Raw genomic sequence first — 22,606 nt, 5'->3', positions numbered from 1 at the left:
GGGGATGGACAGCCTTGTCCAACCCGATCTGCTTGTATCCACTTCAGCATTTAGTACAGTCCTGGCACATAGGTGCTTAACAAATACCATTATTATTATTATTATTATTATTATTATTACTATTGTTAATAAATGCCAAGGATGGATCGATTAGCATTTGCCCAAGTTGCCTGTGGTCCATGGGGACATTGGCCAGTAGCCAGCCTCAGTGGGCTCACTCTGTCCCCATGCCTTCCCTTGCTTATGGCCTTGAAGTCAACATCTACTCTGCCGTCTCCTCCCCCTCAGCACACTCCCTGCCCTCAAGAGACCGACCCCCTCTGCCTGACCCCCGCAACCCTCTCCCTTCCCCCAATCCCCTGCCCTTTCTAATTCCACCTCAAGCAAGCGTCCTAGTGGGACCAATCCGGGCTGAGGAATCAGAAGACCTCGGTTCTAATCCCAGCTCCATCACTTAATAATAATAATAATAATGGTATTTAATAATGGCATTTATTAAGCACTTACTATGTGCAAAGTACTGTTCTAAACGCTGGGGAGATTACAAGGAGATCAGGTTGTCCCATGGGGGGCTCACAGTCTTAATTCCCATTTTACAGATGAGGGAACTGAGGCACAGAGAAGTTAAGTGACTTGCCCAAAATCACACAGCTGACAACTGGTGGAGCTGGGATTTGAACCCATGACCCCTGACTTCAAAGCCTGTGCTGTTTCCACTGAGCCATGCTGTTTCTCATGGTTATTTATTACGTGTTTACTATGTGCCAGGCACTGTAATAAGCACTGGGGTGAAATCAAGCAAATCAAGTTGGTCATAGTCCATATCTCAGATGGGGTTCACAGTCTTAATCCCCATTTTACAGATGAGGGGGCTGGGGCACAGGGAAGTGAAGTGACTTACCCAAGGCAACATAAGTGGCAGGTCAGGGATTAGAACCCATGACCTTCTGATTCTCAGGCCTGTGCTCTAATCACTACGCCATACTGCTTCCCACTGGTCAGCTGTGTGACCTCGGGCGAGTCACTTCACTTCTCTGGGCCACTGTTTCCCCCTCTATAATCAATCAATCATATTTATTGAGCGCTTACTGCGTGCAGAGCACTGTACTAAGTGCTTGGGAAGTACAAGTTAGCAACACATATAAAATGGGGAATCAGGACCTGTTGAACTGTGAGCCCCATGTGGGCCTGGGACTGCATCCCACCTGATTCCCCTGTATCTACCCCATCCTTAGTACAGCATTTGGCACGTAAAAAGCGCTAACAAATAGCACTTTTGCTAAGAAGTTCCAGAGAGGCCTCCTGAACTCCTTTCCCCTTATGGGAGGGGGACGGGAGAAACCTTCACATCTGGAGAACAGCAGCAAGGCATGCCCGGACTGGGGGTGATGGGATTCCCCAAGGAATTGCCAACCCCCTGACATCCTTCCCAACCCTTAGCCAAGGCCTTGTGCCCTTAGTCTCTCCTGAACAGATGTGGATTAATTTAGACAGAAGAAGAAGAATTGTGGTGTTGATTAAGTGTTTCCTGTGTGCCAGGCACTGTATTAAGCACCAGAGGAGATACAAGCAAATCACGTTGGACACAGTCCCTGTCCCACATGGGGCTCACAGTCTCAATCCCCATTTCCAGATGAGGTCACTGAGGCCCAGAGAAGTGAAGTGACTTGCCCAGGGTCACCCAGCAGACCAGTGGCAGAGCCAGGATTAGAACCCATGATGTTCTAACTCCAAGGCCCGGGCTCTAGCCACTAGCCCATGCTCCATCAGAGATCCTGCTTTTCCATCCTCACCTAATTGGACGACTGCTTACTTCACCCTCAGTCTTCCCAAGGCTGCCAGCCTTGGAAAATCATTGTAGTCCATCCATCCGGCTCGCCACTCCACTGTCATCCCATCGAGGGCCGGGACCATGGCTACTAACTCTACTCGCCTCTCCCGGGTGCTCAGCACAGTGTTCTGCACACAGCAGAGAAGCAGCATGGTGTAGCAGATCAAGCACCTGCTTGGGAAGCAGGAGGTCATGGGTTCTAATCCCAGGTTCGGCACGTGTTCTGGGAGAACTTGGGCAAGTCCCTTCACTTCTCTGGGCCTCAGTTCCCTCATCTGTGAAATGGGGATGAAGACTGTGAGCCCCACATGAGACAGGGACCATGTCCAACCTGATTTGCTTGTATCCAGCCCAGCGCTTAGTACAGTGCCTGGCACACAGTAAGCGCTTAACAAATACCATCGTTATTAGTAGACTGGAAGCTCGTTGAGGGCAGGGATCACTCTCCTGGCCTCTCCCAACCTCCCAGCTCAGCGCTCTGCACACAGTAGACTGAAAGTCCCTTGAGGGCGGATAGCGTGTCTACTAACTGTATTGGACTCTCCCAAGTGCTCAGAACAGTTCTCGGCACAGAGTAGACTGACTGATCGCTTGATAGATGGGTTCTCCCCATTGTAGGCGGTCAGCCTCGACTCAGCCCGCTCCACCCCAAGTGCCCCACAGCCTTATTTCTCTCCGCCTGATTTTGGTGGAAATGTTCCCATTCTGGGGTCCCTTGCAGGGGAGGGAGGCCATGTCCAGCTCCCCCTCGGCTCCCGCCCCAAGGCCGGGCAGCACAGGGGGTGGCGGAGACCTCGGCCCTGTGCTTCTCTGAGCCTCGATAAGGGACAGATCCGGTTTGGCCGCTGCTGGACCCGGCCACCCGGGGCGGGAGAGGGAGGAGGGCGGGGAGGAGGGCCGGGCCGGGCGCGTGGGTACTTAAGGCTCCGGACCACTGGGCGCCAGCTGAGGAGGTGGCAGCCTCGGCCGTGGGTGCTCCGAGTTGGCAGTGCGGCCGGCCCTGGGACGCGGAGAGAGCACTGTCTCCTGGAGGGATGGGTGCCACGTTCCGGCCACTGTCCCTGCTGCTGCTGCTGCTGTTTCTAGGCTGCTGGACACCACTGCATGGCTCTGGTCAGTCTGTCCAGCTGAGACTGGACACGCGGGGGTGGGCCGAGCCGTGGGAGGTGGGTGAAGACTGAGGGTGCAGGGGGAAAACGAGGTGGGCCGAGGGCATAGGCCGGGACCACTCTTCCTCACCCAGTGGGCAGTGATGATGGTACCGATTCAGCGCTGACTCTGTGCTGAGCACTGCGCTCTGCGTGGGGCAAATGAAGGTGGATGGACTGAACCCTGTCCCTCTCCCATCACAGGCTCCCAGTCTGAGAGGAAGAGAGAGAAGGGAGCTAACCCCCATTTTACAGAGCAGAAAACCAAGGCCCAGAGAGGTTTAGTGATTTGGTTCTAGTTGCGCAGCAGGCTAGGGGCAGGGCCGGTGATAATAATAATAATAATAGTAATGTTGGTATTTGTTAAGCGCTTATGATGTGCCAAGCACTGTTCTAAGCACTGATATAGATACAAGGTAATCAGGTTGTCCCTCGTGGGGCTCACAGTCTTAATCCCCATTTTACAGGTAAGGTAACTGAGGCCCAGAGAAGTTAAGTGACTTGCCCAAAGGTGATATAACAGGGCTTGCCAATTCTGCCTTTACTAGGGCCTTGTCAGCCCTCTGAAGACCCCCGGCCGGGGTCCAGAGGTGGCTCAGTCCTATCTCCGGGGTAGGAGAGACCCATCACCCACTTCCATCACCCCTGCTGTCTTCCAATCGACCCTGGGACCCCCAGCTGGGGCTGGGAGTGACACAAACCGATCTCTGGATTAGGGAAGGCCCATCAACCCCTTCTCCCCCACCACCTTCCCATCAACTCTGGCCACCCACCCTCTGAGGCATTCCCTTGCGGCAGTACCCTGGCTGGAGGTTTGACACTAAGGTGAAGGAATTGGGAGAGGACGGGCTCAGACCTTTCCATGGGCTGACTGGGGCAGAAGCCCCGGACTCCTGGTTCTCTGCCCTCGCGCCTCCCGCCCTGGGGTCCCCTTCCAGTGCCTGAGGTGGTGGGTGGGGTGGGTGAGGGGCAGGGATCCCTGAATTCTCCCGTGGGGCCTCACACACCCCACCCCGGGCCAGGCAGAATGACGGAGGTCCGACCGTCCGCGTCCTTGGAGCTGGCGCGGGCCCAGGCCAGCGGGCGGTCGGGTCCCCGGGGACAATGAGCGGAAGACGGGCCCACAGGGAGGCCGGACGCGGGCCGGCACGGACAGTCTCTGCCACAATGGCCTAGGGCACGCTGGGAGGCCGGACGGCCCGGGCCACACTGGGGTCCTCGGATTCTTGCTTCCGGCCCACCCGGCTCAGCCCAAAGTGAAGGTGGGGATGGAGGGGTGGTCCTTATTAATCTCACTGGCACCTGAGGGACTCGGGGATCATAGGAGACCCTGGGGGATTATGGATGGAGATGGGGTTCTTCATGGGGGCTTGTGGGGGAGTATGGGAGATGTTGAAGAGACATTGCATTGCGGAAAGACAGGGGTTCATGTGGGGGGAATCGTGGGGAGGGTCATGGGGGATTGGAGGGATTGGAGGGTTGTGAGAGATTGAGGGAATTGTGGAGGAGTGTGGGGGCATGAGGGGGGTTGTGGGGGATTGTGGAGGGATTTGAGGGCTTGTCGGGGCTATGGGTTATTGTGGAGGGATGACGGGGTCACGGGGGATTGTAGGGGATTGGAGGGTTGTGGGGGATTAGGCACATCATGGAGGAGTGTGGGAGGCTGTGGGGGGTTGTGGGAGATTGTGAAGGGATTTGGAGGTCTGTTGGGGTTATGGAGAATTGTGGATGGATGGGGGGTTCATGGCGGATTGTGGGGGATTGGAGGGTTGTGGGAAATTCGGGGGATTGTGGAGGAGTGTGAGGGCCTATGGGGGATTGTGGAGGGATTTGGGGGTTTGTAGGGGTTAGGAAAGGATTGGGGGGTCATAATTGCTACTACTATTATTGCTACTATGGTACTTACTGAGCATCTTCTGTGTGCAGAGCACTGTACTAAGCACTTGAGAGAATCTGGTACAACAGTGTAACAGCCTCCTCCCTACTCCTTGCTCTGGTTTCTTGCTCTGGTTTCTTTCACCTTTGACCCCTGACTCACACTGTTCCCCTAGCTTGGCATTGCCCACCCCCCACACCAGATCCACCAAAGCCCTCCAAAGAAAAATCCCCACCTCCTCCAGGAGGCCTCCTCCGATTCACCTCTGCTCACCACCTTCCCCTAGTCCTGTCAATCAATCAATAAATGGCATTTATTGAGGAACTGTGATATGCAGAACACTGTACTAAACACTTGGGAAAGTCCAAGACAACAGGGTTGATAAACATGTTTATCAACATGTTTATCTTGGCAACATTGCCAAGATCCACATTTTCCTCTCCATCCAAACCACTACCCTGCTTGTTCAAGCTCTCATCCTGTCCCGTCTGGACTACTGCATCAGCCTTCTCTCTGATAATAATAATAATAATGTTGGTATTTGTTAAGCGCTCACTATGTGCAAGGCACTGTTCTAAGTGCTGGGGTAGATACAAGGTAATCAGGTTGTCCCACGTGGGACTCACAGTCTTCTTCCCCATTTTACAGATGAGGGAACTGAGGCCCAGAGAAGTTAAGTGACTTGCCCAAAGTCGCACAGCTGACAAGTGGCAGAGCCGGGATTTGAACCCACGACCTCTGACTCCAAAGCCCGGGCTCTTTCCACTGAGCCACGCTGCTTCTCCAATCTCCCATCCTCGTGTCTCTCCCCACTTCAATCCATACTTCATGCTGCTGCCCGGATTGTCTTTGTCCAGAAACGCTCTGGGCATGTTACTCCCCTCCTCAAAAATCTCCAGTGGCTACCAATCAATCTGCGCATCAGGCAGAAACTCCTCACCCTGGGCTTCAAGGCTGTCCATCACCTCGCTCCCTCCTACCTCACCTCCCTTCTCTCCTTCTACAGCCCAGCCTGCACCCTCCACTCCTCTGCCGCTAATCTCCTCACCGTTAGGCCTCGTTCTTGCCTGTCCTGCCGTCGACCCCCGGCCCACGTCCTCCCCCGGGCCTGGAATGCCCCCAATCCCTCTGCTCATCCGCCAAGCTAGCTTTCTTCCTCCCTTCAAGGCCCTACTGAGAGCTCACCTCCTCCAGGAGGCCTTCCCAGTCTGAGCCCCCTCCTTCCTCTCCCCCTCGACCCCCTTTCCATCCCCCCATCTTATCTCCTTCCCTTCCCCACAGCACCTGTATATATGTATATACGTTTGTACATATTTATTACTCTATTTATGTATTTATTTATTTTACTTGTACATATAATAATAATAATGGCATTTGTTAAGCGCTTACTATGTGCAAAGCACTGTTCTAAGCGCTGGGGGGAATACAAGGTGATCAGGTTGTCCCACGTGGGGCTCACAGTCATAATCCCCATTTTACAGATGAGGTAACTGAGGCTCAGAGAAGTGAAGTGACTTGCCCAAGGTCACACAGCAGACATGTGGCAGAGCCGGGATTCGAACCCATGACCTCTGACTCCAAAGCTCGGGCTCTTTCCACTGAGCCACGCTGCTTCTCTGACTCGACTGTGAGCCCACTGTTGGGTAGGGACCGTCTCTACATGTTGCCAAGTTGTACCTCCCAAGTGCTTAGTACAGTGCTCTGCACACATTAAGCGCTCAATAAATACGATTGAATGAATGTATGGATGCTGGGTGGGCGCTTGGGGCCAACTGCAGGCCTGGTCCTGCCAACCCAAGCCTGTGCCAGCCCAGTCGCTGCTCCCAGAGGGGCAGTCTTGGAAGGGTCCGGCCATCACAGCCCGGCAGGAATAGCGGCCATAGGAAATCCCAAATCATCATCATCATCATCATCATCAATCGTATTTATTGAGCGCTTACTGTGTGCAGAGCACTGTACTAAGCGCTTGGGAAGTACAAATTGGCAACATATAGAGACAGTCCCTACCCAACAGTGGGCTCACAGTCTAAAAGGGGGAGACAAAACCAAACATACTAACAAAATAAAATAAAATAAAATAAATAAATTTGGTTTTCCTCCCTCCCTCCCTCCCTTCCTTCCTTCCTTCCTTCCTTCCTTCCTCAGCTCTGGTACCCAAGAAAGCATATATTCTATTTATTTTATTTTGTTAATGTGTTTGGTTTTGTTCTCTGTCTCCCCCTTCTAGACTGTGTGCCCACTGTTGGGTAGGGACCATTTCTATATGTTGCCAACTTGTACTTCCCAAGCGCTTAGTACAGTGCTCCGCACACAGTAAGCGCTCAATAAATACTACTGATTGATTGATGTTTCCTGCCCACAACAAGCATGTGAGCTTCAATGATAGTTATTGAGCGCTTACTATGTGCAGAGCAATATACTAAGTGCTTGGGAGAGTCCAAGACAAAAGAGTTGGCAGACACGTTCTCTGCCCATAATGAGCTTAAAGTCTAGAGAGGGAGACAGGCATTATTATTATTATTATTATTATTATTATTATTATTATTATTATTATTATTATTATTGTTGTTGTTATTATTAATAGAGAAATAATTTATACTTTCCTGTCATACCCAAATCATTCTCTTTTACCCTCAGGGTTTCTCGGTGTTCCCTAAACCTTCCCACAGCTCTCAGTCACACACATCCATCCCTGCTGAATTACTGCCGGCCTGGGAGGCAGAAGGACCTGGGTTCTAATCCTGCCTCCGCCACTTTTCTGCTGTGTGACCTTAGGCAAGTCACTTCACTTCTCTGTGCCTCAGTTCCCTCATCTGTTAAACAGGGATTATTACTGTGAGCCCCATGTGGGGACAGGGATTGTGTCCAACCCAAATTCCTTGCATCCATCCCAGTGATTGACACATAGCAAGTGCTTAACAAATACCAAAGAAGCAGCATGGCGTAGTAGATAGAGCACAGACCGGGGAGTAAGGAGGTCATGGGTTCTAATCCTGGCTCTGCCACTTGTCTGCTGTGTGATCTTGGGCAAGTCACTTCACTTCTCTGTGTCTCAGTTCCCTCATCTAAAAATGGGGAGCGAGACTGTGAGCCCCACGTAGGACAGGGACTGTGTCCAACATGATTTGCTTGTATTTACCCCAGCACTTAATGCAGAAGTGCCTGACACATAGCAAGTGCTTAATAAATACCCCAATTATTATTAATTAATTAATTAATTGATTGATTGTTCAGTTGTTTAATCATCAAACGGCTGCCTGTTCTTCCCCGATTTCCCATCCTGTTTCCACAGAACAATCCGTGTCAGTTCTGACTGCCCCATTAGACAGTAAGCTCCATGAGGAGGCGGGGAATACGTGTTTTTGCTTAAAGTGGGTTTTCCCAAGTGCCCAGTTTAGGGTCTGGCATTCACAACTTATTGTGTGTTTTCTTGCTTGCTTAATTGAATGATTGATTGGATTTCTGAAGCCAGGGTCTCCCAGCCAATACCCCGGTGTCAGTCCATTCATTCATTCATTCAATTGTATTTATTGAGCGCTTACTGTGTGCAGAGCACTGTACTAAGTGCTTGGGAAGTACCAGTTGGCAGTAAATTGAAGGATTCAGGGCAGGAAAGTGAAAATACTACTCATAATAATAACTGTGGTATTTGTTAAGAGCTTACTATGTGCAAAGCACAGTGCTAAGCACTGGGGTAGATGCATCCCTGTCCCATGTGGGACTCCCAGTCTTGACCCCAATTTTACAGGTGAGGGAACTGAGACACAGAGAAATGAAGTAATTTGCCTAAGGTCACAGAGCAGACATGTGGCAGAGCAGGAATTAGAACCCACATCCTCTGACCCTCAGGCCCAGGGTCTTGCCACTAGACCATAACTGTGCCATTTGTTAAGGACTTACTATGTGCCAAGCACCTTTCTAAGCACTATCAACCAATAAACCGTATTTATTGAGTGCTTACTGTGTGCAGAGCACTGGGCTAAGCACTTGGATGAGCACAATGTAACAGAGTTGGTAGACACACTCCCTCTCCACAGTGAGCTTACAGACGAGAGAGGAAGACAGACATTAATATAAATAAATTACGGATACGGACATATGCATCTGTGGGGCTGAGGAGGGGGAGCATATGAGGGTGACGTCAAAGGGTGTGGAAGAAACAGGAGAAGGGGAGATACTAGATAACCACCTCACAGTCTAAGGGGGAGGGACAACAAGTATTGAATCCCCATTTTACAGATGAGAAAACTGAGAAGTGAAATGACTTGGCAAGGTCACACAGCAGGCAAGGGGCAGAGCTGAGTTGAGAACCCAGGTCCCCTATTCCTGCACACCCCCGCCTATGGTCAAGAGGACAACAAGCCCCCGGGGTAGGGCCGGTGGGGTGGAAGGAGCCGAAGGATGGGCCCGGAGAATTCAAAAGGGGCCCCAAAGAGCTGGGTGGAGTCCGGCCTCCTGCCACCATCCAACAACACAACGGTCGGGGGACCATCCGACACCTCTGGTTCTCCCCACTCCATCCCTGTCTCTTCCCCAGTGATTCCCGCTATAGTAAAAAAATATTACAATTTGAAAAGCAGCATGGCTCTGTGGAAAGAGCCCAGGCTTTAGAGTCAGAGGTCATGGGTTCATATCCCAGCTCTGCCAATTGTCAGTTGTGTGACTTTGGACAAGTCACTTAACTTCTCTGTGCCTCAGTTACCTCATCTCTAAAATGGGGATTGGCTGTGAGCCCCCCCGTGGGACAACCTGATCACCTTGTATCTCCCCCAGCGCTTAGAACAGTGCTTTGCACATAGTAAGTGCTTAATAAATGCCATCATTATTATTATTATTACTACTACTACTAATTGTGGGCAGGGAATGCATCTACCAGATAATAATAATAATTATGATGGTATTTGTTAAGTGCTTACTATGTGCCAACCACTGTTCTAAGTGCTGGGGTACATTCAAGGTAATCAGGTTGTCCCACGTGGGGCTCACAGTCTTCATCCCCATTTTACAGATGAGGTAACTGAGGCACAGAGACGTTAAGCGGCTCGCCCAAGGTCACAGAGCAGACAAGTGGTGGAGCCGGGATTAGAACCCATGTCTTCTGACTCCCAAGCCCAGGTTCTTTCCACTGAGCTACAATTGTACTGTCCCAAGCGCTTAGTCCAGCATTCCGCACTCAGTAAGCGCTCAATAAATACCACTGATTGAACATGTCTATCCACTCTATTATATTGGACTCTCCCAAGCGCTTGGTCCAGTGCTCAGCACACAGTTAAGCACACAATAAACACCATGAATTGTTGGCAGGGAACAGGTCTACCTCTTCCATTATACTGTTCCATCCCAAACGCTTAGATAAGTGCTGTGCATTCGGCCAGTGTTTAATAAATAACACTGAATCTGGGCAGGGAACATGTCTACCAGTTCTGCTCCTTTGTAACACAATCCAAGGTCCATTACTTGTCGGCTTTGTGACCTTGGGCAAGTGACTACACTTCTCTGTGCCTCAGTTCCCTCATCTGGAAAATGGGGATTAAGACTGTGAGCCCCACGTGGGACAGGGATGGCATCCAACCCCATTTGCTAGTATCCACCCCAGCGCTTAGAACAGTGCCTGGTGCATAGTAAGCGCTTAACAAATACTACTACAATTATTATTATTACTATTATTCATCATCATCATCATCAATCGTATTTATTGAGCGCTTACTATGTGCAGAGCACTGTACTAAGCGCTTGGGAAGTACAAGTTGGCAACATCTAGAGACAGTCCCTACCCAACAGGGGGCTCACAGTCTAAAAGGGGGAGACAGAGAACAAAACCAAACATACTAACAAAATAAAATAAATAGAATAGATATGTACAAGTAAAATAAATAAATAAATATAGTAATAAATATGTACAAACATATATACATATATACAGAATATATACATATATACATGTATATACATATATACAGGATAACCTGCCTCCCTCTGGCTCCAGTGGTGGCCACTGGCCATGGGTGAGGGATTTGGGGAGCAGGAATTTCTTGCTCGCCCTGCCCATCCTCTTCTTGGCCCTCTACCTTCCAACCTCTAGATTGTAAGCTCATTGTAGACAGGGAGTGTATCTGCTCTATTGGCCTCTCCCAAGCACTCAGTACAGTGCTCTTCACAGTAAGCAATCAGTAAATATGACTTGAGAGGCTGACAACCCCGCCCCCTCCCAAATGGTGTCTCCCCGATTGCTGCATCAGTCACTCCAACAAGCTGATTTGTTGAGTGCTCACCGTGTGCAGAGCACTGTGCTCAACACTGGGGAGAGTAATAACAATAATAATAATAATAATGGCCTTTGTTAAGTGTTTACTATGTGCAGAGCACTGTTCTAAGCGCTGGTACAATATAACAGAGTTGGTAGACACAGTCCCTACTCAGAAGAGTTTACAGTCTAGATGGGGAGACAGACATTAAAATAAATTCTGGATATTGATGAAAGTGCTGTGGGGCTGAGGAAGGGGTGAATAAAGGGAGCAAATCCAAATGCAAGGGTGACTCAGAAGGGAGTGGGACAAGAGGAAAGGCTTAATCTGGGAAGGTCTCTTGGAAGAGAAGTGCTTGTAATAAGATTTTCAAGATGGGAACTGTCATCATTTGAAGCGGGAGGGCATTCAGGCGAGAAGGAGGATGTGAATGAGGGGTCGGCAGTGAGATTAAATGAGATTGGGGTATAGTGAGTAGTTGGGATAAGAGGAGTGAAGTGTGTTGAACGTGCTGTAGTAGAAGAGTAGCAAGGTGAGGTAGGAGGAGACAAGGGGATTGAGGGCTTTGAAGCGGAAGGTGAGGAGTTTCTGTCTGATGTGGAGGTGGATGGGCAACCCCTGGAGGGTCTTGAGGAGTCGGGGAGATGTGGACGGAATGGTTTTGTAGAAAAATGATCCGGCGGCAGAGTGAAGTATGGATTGGAGTGGGGAGAGACAGGAGGCAGGGAGGTCAGCAAGAAGGCTGTTGCAGTAGTAAAGGTGGGAGAGGTTAAGTGCTGGGATTAACGTGGTAGCAGTTTGGATGGAGAGGAAAAGGCAGATTTTAACGTTGTTGTGAAGGATTTGGTGATTCTGAAAGGGCAGGGTTTAGTGATGTGAAGGTTGAAACAACAGGATTTGGTGACAGATTGAATATGTGGGTTGAAAGAGAGAGATGAGTTGAGGATAATACCAAGGCTTGGGCTTGTGAGATGAGGGAGGATGGTAGTACTGTCTTCAGTGACAGGAAACTCAAGGGAAGGACAGGGTTTTTAGTGGGAAGATAAAGAGTTCTGTTTTGGACATGTTCAGTTTGAGGTGATGGGAGGACATCTAAGTAGAGATCAATCAATCAATCAATCAATCAATCGTATTTATTGAGCGCTTACTATGTGCAGAGCACTGTACTAAGCGCTTGGGAAGTACAAATTGGCAACACATAGAGACAGTCCCTACCCAACAGTGGGCTCACAGTCTAAAAGGGGGAGACAGAGAACAGAACCAAACATACCAACAAAATAAAATAAATAGGATAGAAATGTACAAGTAAAATAAATAAATGAATAAATAAATAGAGTAATAAATATGTACAACCATATATACATATATACAGGTGCTGTGGGGAAGGGAAGGAGGTAAGATGGGGGGATGGAGAGGGGGACGAGGGGGAGAGGAAGGAAGGGGCTCAGTCTGGGAAGGTCTCCTGGAGGAGGTGAGCTCTCAGCAGGGCCTTGAAGGGAGGAAGAGAGCTAGCTTGGCGGAGGGGCAGAAGGAGGGCATTCCAGGCCCGGGGGATGACGTGGGCCGGGGGTCGACGGCGGGACAGGCGAGAACGAGGTACAGTGAGGAGATTAGCGGTGGAGGAGCAGAGGTTGTGGGCTGGGCAGTAGAAGGAGAGAAGGGAGGTGAGGTAGGAGGGGGCGAGGTGATGGAGAGCCTTGAAGCCCAGGGTGAGGAGTTTCTGCCTGATGCGCAGATTGATTGGTAGCCACTGGAGATTTTTGAGGAGGGGAGTGATATGCCCAGAGCGTTTCTGGACAAAGATAATCCGGGCACCAGCATGAAGTATGGATTGAAGTGGAGAGAGACACGAGGATGGGAGATCAGAGAGAAGGCTGGTGCAGTAGTCCAGACGGAATAGGATGAGAGCTTGAATGAGCAGGGTAGCAGTTTGGATGGAGAGGAAAGGGCGGATCTTGGCAAAGTTGCGGAGCTGAGACCGGCAGGTTTTGGTGACGGCTTGGATGTGAGGGGTGAATGAGAGAGCGGAGTCGAGGATGACACCAAGGTTGCGGGCTTGTGAGACGGGAAGGATGGTGGTGCCGTCAACAGAGATGGGAAAGTCAGGGAGAGAACAAGGTTTGGGAGGGAAGACAAGGAGTTCAGTCTTCGACATGTTGAGCTTTAGGTAGAGATGTCTCTGAGGCAGGAAGAAATGTGAGACTGCAGAGAAGGAGAGAGAGAAAGATGGAGATTTGGGAATCATCTGCATGGAGATGGTAGTTGAAGCCATGGGAGCGAATGAGTTCTCCAAGAGATGGAGAATAAAAGGGGACCCAGAACTGAACCTTGAGGGACCCCCACAATTAGAGTGGAAGGCAGAGGAGGAGCCCTCGAAAGAGACTGCAAAGGAGCAGCCAGAGAGATAGGAGGAGAATGAAGGGCGGACAGTGCCAGGGAATTTCCAGTTCAGACTCTTGGCTCTTTCCGCCGCCTTTAACTAGTATGTTGACTGTGTGTCCCCTCCCCAGGCTCTGGGTGTGAGCAGCTTCCCATCTCCCTGGGGTCTGTCTCCCCCAGTTTGGGAGTTGGCTGGATTTATCTCTCTCTATAGGCTCCAGATAATTGGTTTTCCCTCCTGCCCTTAGCCATCTGGTTCCAACACACTAGCCTGAAAATCCCCTCTGCTCTCCCTTCCCTCTTCCCACTAAGCGAAGACTCTCCTCTACCCAGTGGGTGGAAGAGAGGGGCATATGCCCATCCCAAGGTACCTTCAGGGATGGAGAGAGGAGAGTCAGGGTTTTGGGAGGGTCCATTCTGGATCACTTGGGAGAGTCAGGGATGGAGAGGGGAGAGTCAGGGGAGCAGGATAGTCCCTGCTGGGTCACTGGGGAGAGTAAGGGATGAACAGGGGAGAGTCAGGGGTGTGGAATGGTCCTTGCTGGGTCACTGGAGGAGAGTCAAGGATGGAGAGGGGAGAGTCAGGGGAGTAGGATCGTCCATGCTAGGTCACTAAGGAAGAGTCAGGGATGGACAGGGGAGAGTCAGGGGTTTTGGATGGCCTATGCTGGGTCACTAAGGAAGAGTCAGGGATGGACAGGGAAAAATCAGGGGTGTTGGGTTGTCCATGCTTAGTCATAAAGGGAAGATTCAGGGTTGTTGATGAAATAGTCAAGGATGTCGAATGGTTTATGTTGGGTCACTGAGGTAGTCAGGAATAGAGTGGGAAGATAGGCTTTTGGGGCAGAATGTTTGGATTGGAATTCCAAACCTGTTAGAAATCCAATGGAGAAACCCCACTGCTCCTGCCTTCTGGTCTATTCATTCATTCATTCATTCAATCGTATTTATTGAGCGCTTACTGTGTGCAGAGCACTGTACTAAGCGCTTGGGAACTACAAGTCGTCAACATATAGAGACAGTCCCTACCCAACAACAGGCTCACAGTCTAGAAGGGGGAGAGAGACAACAAGACAAAACATGTAGACAGGTGTCAAAACCATCAGAATAAATAGAATTATAGCTATATGCACTGCATTAATAAAATTAATAGAGTAGTAAATATATACAAGTAAAATAAATAGAGTAGTAAATCTGTACAAATATATACAAATGCTGTGGGGAGGGGAAGGAGGTAGGGCGGGGGGGGCGATGGGGAGGAGGAAAGGAAAAAGGGGGTTCAGTCTGGGAAGGCCTCCTGGAGGAGGTGAGCTCTCAGTAGGGCTTTGAAGGGAGGAAGAGAGCTAGTTTGGTGGATGTGTAGAGGGAGGGCATTCCAGGCCAGGGGAAAGACGTGGGCCAGGGGTTGATGGCGGGGCAGGCGAGAACAAGGCACAGTGAGGAGACGAATGGTTTGTGCCGGGTCACTGAGGTAGTCAGGAATAGAGTGGGAAGGTAGGAATTTGGGGCAGAATGTTTGGTTTGCAATTCCAAACCGGTCGGAAATCCAATGGAGAAACCCCACTGCTCCCACCTTCTGCTCTACCCACAGGTCAAGTGACCAACATCTCTCAACTGAGGCCTCTCACCCTGGTGGGGACGATTTGGGGGAACGGCAATTAAGCTTGCTGTGGGCAGGGGATGTGTCTGTTTATTGTTTATTTATTGGGAGTACAATAGTACTCTCCCAGGCGATTAGTACAGTGCTCTGCACGCAGTAAGTGCTCAATAAATACGATCAAATGAACGAATGACAAACCGTGCACCCCGTGCTGCTCCGGCCCCACCCATGATCCTTCACTACAGGGAGTTGACATGGGAGCTCTTCTTTTTCCAGGATGGGAAGACCATTCCTTTGCCAACAAGCTCATCCAGAGGCGGAAGCACAAAATACACACAGGTAGGTAAATGCCAGACCTGGATACTCCACCCTGGATGGGCAGAATGAACAGAGTCAAAATCAACCAATCGATTGATTAGAATCGACTAAGCGTCCATTGCGTGCGAGGCATTGTACTGAGCGCTTGGAAGAGGACGATATAATATGATCTCTGTCCTTGAGGAACCTGCAGTCTAGTGTGTGCCGAGCACTGTGCTGAGCATTTGGGTGCATCCAATAGAGTCAGTAGACAGGATCCCTGCCCTCAAGTTGCTTACAGCATGGCTCAGTGGAAAGATCACAGGCCTGGGGGTCAGAGGCCATGGGTTCTAATCTCAGCTCTGCCATTTGTCAGCTGTGTGACTTTGGGCAAGTCACTTAACTTCTCTGTGCCTTAGTTCCCTCATCTGTAAAATGGGGGTTAAGACCATGAGCCCCACACGGGACAACATGATTACCTTGTATCCCCCCGCAGCGCTAAGAACAGTGCTTGGCATAGTCTTTTAGACTGTGAGCCCACTGTTGGGTAGGGACTGTCTCTATATGTTGCCACCTTGTACTTCCCAAGCACTTAGTACAGTGCTTTGCACACAGTAAGCGCTCAATAACTACAATTGATTGATTGATAGTAAGCACTTAACAAATACCTACATTATTATTATTATTATTATTATTATTACAGTCTCTGGGTACAGAGCTGTGCTGAGCGATTGGGAGAGGACAATAGAGTTATATGAACTCTGTGTGCAGAGAACTGTACTGAATGCCTGGGGGAGGACAATAGAGTTAGTAGGCATAATCCCTGCCCTCAAGCAGCTTCCAGTCTACGGTGTTCAGGGCCCTGTACTGAGCACTTGAAAGAGGACAACAGGGGTAGTAGACACGATTCCTACCTTCAAGGAAGTTACAGTCTACTAGATGCACACTAGATGCACACACTGTATTGGAGAGTGTGGGGGAGGACAGTAGAGTTAGTTGATATAAACTACGAGTTAGTAATAATTTTAGTATTTGTTAAGTGCTTACTATGTGCCAAGCACTGTTCTAAGCACTGAGGTAGATACAAGGCCATCAGGTTGTCCCACATGGGGCTCACAGACTTAATCCCCATTTTACAGATGAGGTAACTGAGGCAAAGAGAAGTTAAGTGACTTGCCCAAAGCTACACAGCTGACAAGTGGTGGAGCCGTGATTAGAACCCAGGACCACTAACTCCCAAGCCTGTGCTCTTGATACTAGGTCTTGCTGCTTCTCTAATAGTAGAATTAGTAGAGAAGCAGCATTATGTAGCTGATAGAGCCCGGGGCTGGGAGTCAGAAGGTCTTCGGTTCTAATCCTGACTCCGCCACTTGTCTGCTGTGTGACCTTGAGCAAGTCATTTCACTTCTCTGAACCTCAGTTCCCTTATCTGTAAAATGGGGATTAAGACTGTGAGCTCCACGTGGAACCGGGACTGGGTTCAACTCAATTTGCCCGTATCCACCCCGGTGCTTTATAAAGTGCCTGTCACATAGTAAGGGCTTAACAAATATCATCATATTATGACCCCTGCCCTCAAAGCACTGTGCTTAGGACCACAATTACCCTTAATTCTATTTGTTCTGACGATTTTGACACCTGTCTACATGTTTTGTTTTGTTGTCTGTCTCCCCCTTCTAGACTGTGAGCCCGTTGTTGGGTAGGGACCATCTCTATATGTTGCCGACTTGTACTTCTCAAGCGCTTAGTACAGTGCTCTGCACACAGTAAGTGCCCAAGAAATACGATTGAATGAATGAAATACCTTAAGTATGTGTTTCCCTCTGGAAACATGCAGAATTCATAAATCTCAGAGTGGAGTTTTGGCTCTGTATATAGCTGGAATTTATTTATTTATTTATATGACTGCCTGTCTCCCCTCTAGACTGTGAAATCTTTGTGGGCAGGGAATGTATCTGTTTATTTTTATATTGTACTCTCCCAAGAGCTTAGTATAATGCTTTGCACGTAGTAAGCACTCAGTAAATACGAGTGAATGAATGAATGTTCCTTTTCCCGCAGGTGGAGAAAGCCCGCTCCTGTCAATCACCGGTAAGGCTGTTTTCCCCAGTTCCTCTGGGATCACCCTCCTCTTCCTTCCCCCCAGAAACCTTGGGGAGTCCTTCCTTTTCCTCTCTCGGGGGTCACCCTGCTCCTCCTCTCTCTTCTGGGGTTTCCCTTCACCTCTCCTTCCTGGGGTTGCCCTCCTCATAATAATTATAATAGCTTAGAACAGTGCTTGGCTCATAGTAAGCACTTAACAAATACCATCATTATTCTAGTAGTTCTTGTTTACGCACTTACTGTGTTCCAAGCACCGTTCCAAGTGCTGGGGTATTCATTCATTCATTTGTTCAATCATATTTATGAACAAATAAAGCCCGAGCTTTGGAGTCAGCGGTCATGGGTTCAAATCCCGGCTCCACCACTTGTCAGCTGTGTGACTTTGGGCAAATCACTTCACTTCCCTGTGCCTCAGTTACCTCATCTGTAAAATGGGGATTAAGATTGTGAGCCCCACATAGGACAACCTGATCACCTTGTATCCTCCCTAGTGCTTAGAACAGTGCTTTGCACATAGTAAGTGCTTAACAAATGCCATTATTATTATTATTGATCCCCATTCCACAGATGAGGGAACTGAGACACAGAGAAGTGAAGTGACTTGACCAAGGTCACACAGCAGACAAGCGATAGACCTGGGATTACTCTTTATGTGCCAGGACAATGATTTTGGCAGGAACATGGTCACCAAGTCCACAAATGCCAGAGTTCTGAATTTCCTAATTCCTGAGGGGCCAGGGTAGGAAATTGCCCATTCCGAGGTGCCAGGGCAGAGACCTGCCCACTCTGAAGGTGCCGGGGTGGGGAACTGCCCATTCCTGAGGCTGCAGGGCTCTGACCTTCCAACTTCTCTTGCAGATCTCGCGGTTGAAGGTGTCGAGGACGAGGAGGTGGAAGAGGGCATCGTCTCTCCCAGTAAGTCTCAGCCTGTTTACTGGGCCCCTCTTGGTGTGGGGGTGGGCTACAGAGGTGAACAAGAGGAGAGAGACAAGGGGTTGGGCTGAGGGTCCTCCTTGACCTCTCAGCTGCTTTCAACACTGTGGACCACCCCGTTCTCCTAGAAACATTATCCAACCTTGGCTTCACTGACATTGTCCTCCCCCTGGTTTTCCTCATCTCTCAGGCCGATCACTCTCCGTCTCCTTCGTGGGTTCCTCCTCTGCCTCCCACCTCCTAACTGTGGCCGCCCCGTCTGAGTCCCCTTCTATTCTCCATCTACACCCACTCCCTTGGAGAACTCATTCATTCTAGACTGCGAGCCCGCTGTTGGGTAGGGACTGTCTCTATATGTTGCCAACTTGTACTTCCCAAGCACTTAGTACAGTGCTCTGCACACAGTAAGCACTCAATAAATTCGACTGAATGAATGAATGAATTCATTCCTATGGCTTCAACTACCACATCTATGCGGGTGGTACCCAAATCTCCATCTCCAGCTCTGATCCCTCTCCCTCTCTGCTGTCTCGCGTTTCCTTCTGCCTTCAAGACATCTCTACTTGGATGTCCTCCCATCACCTCAAGCTTAACAAGCCCAAAACAGAACTCCTTATCTTTCCACTCAAACCCTGTCTTTCCCCTTGACTTTCCCATCAATGTAGACAGCACCACCCTCCTTCCTGCCCTACCAACCCAAAACCTTGGCGTTATACTTAACTCCTCTCCCTTATTCATTCATTCATTCAATCGTATTTATTGAGCGCTTACTGCGTGCAGAGCACTGTACTAAGCGCTTGGGAAGTACAAGTCGGTAACATATGGAGACGGTCCCTACCCAACAACGGGCTCACAGTCTAGAAGGGGGAGACAGACGACGAAACAAAACATATTAACAAAATAAAATAAATAGAATAGTAAATATGTACAACTCACATATTCAACTCACATCCATCACTAAATCACATCCATCCCACCTTCACAGTATCACTAAAATCCACCCTTTCCTCCCGGCTTTAATATCACATTAATACCATCACTCATCCTACCCAACCTGGATTACCACATCAGCCTCCTTGCTGATCTCCCAACCGCCTGCCTCTCCCCACTCCGGTCCATATTTTACTCTGCTGCCTGGATCATTTTTCTACACGTCACCCCACTTCTCATAAAGCTCCAGTGGTCACCCATCCACCTCCACATCAAACAAAAACTCCTCACCGTTGGCTTCAAAGCCCTCCATCCCCTTGCCCCCTCTTACCTCACCTTGCTACTCTCCTACTGCAACCCAGCCGGAAAACTTCTCTTCTCTGAACAGCCAATAATAATAATGATGACATTTGTTAAGCGCTTACTATGTGCAAAGCACTAAGCACTGGGGTGGGGGATACAAGGTGATCAGGTTGTCCCAAGTGGGGCTTACAGTCATCATCTCCATTTTACAGATAAGGTAACTGAGGCTCTGAGAAGTTAAGTGACTTACCCAAGGTCACACAGCAGACATGTGGCAGAGCTGGGATTAGAACCCATGACCTCTGACTCCAAAGCCCGTGCTCTTTCCACTGAGCCATGCTGCTTCTCCCACTGAGCCATGCTGCATTGCCTTAGGAATGGGAAAGCTTGGAGTGGCCAGTGGAATGGCCCGTGACATGGCCCCAGGAAACAGAGAGGTCAGATTAGCCAATGGGAAGGCCCATAACATTGCCCCGCTGCTAGGAGAGTTTGGACTGGCCAATGGGATGGCCCGTAACATCGCCCCAGGGGCAAGAAGTGTCGCCTAATGGATAGAGCCCAAGTCTGGGAGTCAGACTCCACCAGCTCCACCACTTGTCTGCTGTGTGACCTAGAGCGAGTCCCTCAACCTTTCTGTGCCTAAGTTACCTCATCTGTAAAATGGGATTAAGGCTGTGAGCTCCATGTGGGACATGGACTGGGTCCAACTTGATTTACTCATATCTACCCCAACACAGAACAGTGCCTGGCACATAGTAAGCCCTTAACAAATACAATTAAAAAAAAGAAAACAGAAAGCAGGATGGCCCAAGCCATTGCCCCAGTAGCAGGAGAGCTCCCGTTAACCAATGGGGAGACCTGTGACAGGAAGACCTGTCCTGTGACTTCATCCCCAGGACAGGAGAGCTAAGTGAGCCAATGGGAAGGCCCGTGTCATTGCTCCTCTCTTTGTCCCGCAGCCTGGAAAAGAGGCTGGTGTTCCACATGGGGCGGAGGCCACTTCCTGACGTTCGACAACTTCCTGTACGACTTCTCCGGTACGTGCAACTACATATTCGCCACCATCTGCCACGACACCTCACCGGACTTCAATATCCAGCTCCGCCGCGGGCCGGATGGCAAGATTTCCAGGATCATCGTGGAGCTGGGTCCCACCGTGGTCACGGTGGAGAACGGGGTCATCTCCATCCAGGGCGCTGGGTAAGGGGCTGCGGGGAACGGGAGCAGAACGGGCATCACACTGGAAATCCAGCCGGGCGACTGCGAGGGGAGAAAGAGGAGTCCATGAGAAGCAGTGTGGTCTGGTGGATGAAACCTGGTCCTGGAGGACCTGGGTTCTAATCCCAGAACTGCCCGCTGTGTGACCTTGGGCAAGTCACTTCACTTCTCTGGGCCTTGATTCCCACTTCTGGAAAATAGGGACTGAGGCTATGAGCCACATGTGAGACAGGGACTGTGTCCAACCCGATTTGCTTGGATCCACCCCAGGGCTTAGTACAGAGTCTGGCACATAGTAAGCACTTAACAAATACCAAAATTATCATTATTATTATTATTATTCTCTGTGCCTCAGTTTCCTCATCTGTCAAATGGGGATTAAGAGTGTGAGCCCCGTGTGGGGCATGGACTGTGTCCAACCCGACCAAATTTATACCTATCCCAGTGCTTAGGACAGTGCATGGTACATAGTAAGTGCTTAACAAATACCATTTTTAAAAAATGAGATCGAGTCCTCGCTTGTCCTTAGTAATTGCCAAGACCCCCAGAGGGAGCAGGGACCTCTCCCATGTCATCAGAGTCACTCGGTCCATCAATCCATCAATATTTACTGAGCACTTACTGTGTGCAGAGCACTGTACTAATCGCTTGGGTAAATACAACCTTAAACGGACACATTCCCTGGACTATCTGCTTCCGGAAGCCTGGAATCAACAGGGGGTCAGCACCCTAACTCATCTCCCCAGTGATCCGGATGCTTCCAGGGTGACTGACCATCCCACCAGCTCCAAAGGCAACGCGATTCAGCCGGTTCTTATATCAGTCAGACAGGCGGCCCCTCGGCCGGTCCCCGCTCGCCGATGACAGACATCTGTCTGATCCGCCTAGCCAACGGGGTTCTCCTGTGTCTGCAGAGTGGTGGGTCTCCCCTACACCAGCAACGGGGTCCAGATCCTGCCCTTCGGACAGAACATCCGCCTGGTAGCCAAACTCCTGGAGATGGAGCTGGTGGTTATGTGGAATAACGACGATTACCTCATGGTGAGACGCCGCCCGAGAGGGGCCGGGGCTGGGGAGGGGCCAGAGACCCTGAGTATCACATTCTGGCACAACTTTGTCTCAGGCCTCATCCTTTCCCCCACGTTACTTTGCTGGAAGATTCCATGAAAGCCAGCGTCTGGGCTGGATCACTAGGGGAGAATCAGGAGTGTTGAGTGGTCCAGGTTGGGTCACTGGAGGAGAGTAAGGGATGGAGAGGATAGTCCATCCCTCACCATGAGGATGGTAGTCCGGAAGAGTAGTGGAACTGGTTCCCCCTGGACCTCCCAGTGGCCCTGTGGGAGCCGGAGTGCTACGTTCCCTTGGTGGGATTGAGTCAGAAGGGCACGTGTCCCAGGCTCCTGGGTACCCAGGATCCCAGACACCGCGGGCCTGCAGATGGAGAGTTGGAGGTCTCCATCGTAGCCAAAACCTCTCACCTCCCAAGGCCCCGCACCAGTGAGCCTCACCTGGGATGGGGCTTGGACCTGCCCTGTTCCCCTGCCTCTCCCCCGGTGCCAAACACAGAGCTGGGCACAGAGTGAGAACCTCTTCCGGGCTGGCACTGTTTCCTCCCCAACCCCCGGTCCGGCCTTGGTCGGCTCTGTAGGTGTTGGTGGAGGGCAAGTACATGAAGAAGACGTGCGGGCTTTGTGGAAACTTCGACGGGGACAAAACCAACGAGTTCCAGAGCGAGGGTGAGAG

General features: G+C 50.2%; 1 protein-coding gene across 1 annotated transcript in view; it reads left to right on the top strand.

The window, feature by feature from the left end:
- The first annotated feature begins 9,256 nt into the window (after window positions 1–9,256).
- Window positions 9,257–22,606, top strand: part of MUC6 (mucin 6, oligomeric mucus/gel-forming) — a 64,600-nt gene continuing 51,250 nt past the window's right edge. The window contains exons 1-6 of the mRNA XM_038765381.1: window positions 9,257–9,334; window positions 15,325–15,418; window positions 18,338–18,448; window positions 20,605–20,845; window positions 21,778–21,904; window positions 22,512–22,599. Coding sequence (XP_038621309.1) covers window positions 9,257–9,334; window positions 15,325–15,418; window positions 18,338–18,448; window positions 20,605–20,845; window positions 21,778–21,904; window positions 22,512–22,599 — 739 coding nt within the window. The remainder of the gene's footprint in view (window positions 9,335–15,324; window positions 15,419–18,337; window positions 18,449–20,604; window positions 20,846–21,777; window positions 21,905–22,511; window positions 22,600–22,606) is intronic.

This window comes from Tachyglossus aculeatus, chromosome 22, assembly GCF_015852505.1.
Source record: "Tachyglossus aculeatus isolate mTacAcu1 chromosome 22, mTacAcu1.pri, whole genome shotgun sequence".
NCBI classification, from domain to species: domain Eukaryota; kingdom Metazoa; phylum Chordata; class Mammalia; order Monotremata; family Tachyglossidae; genus Tachyglossus; species Tachyglossus aculeatus.
This window is presented reverse-complemented; position numbering and strand designations above follow the sequence as displayed.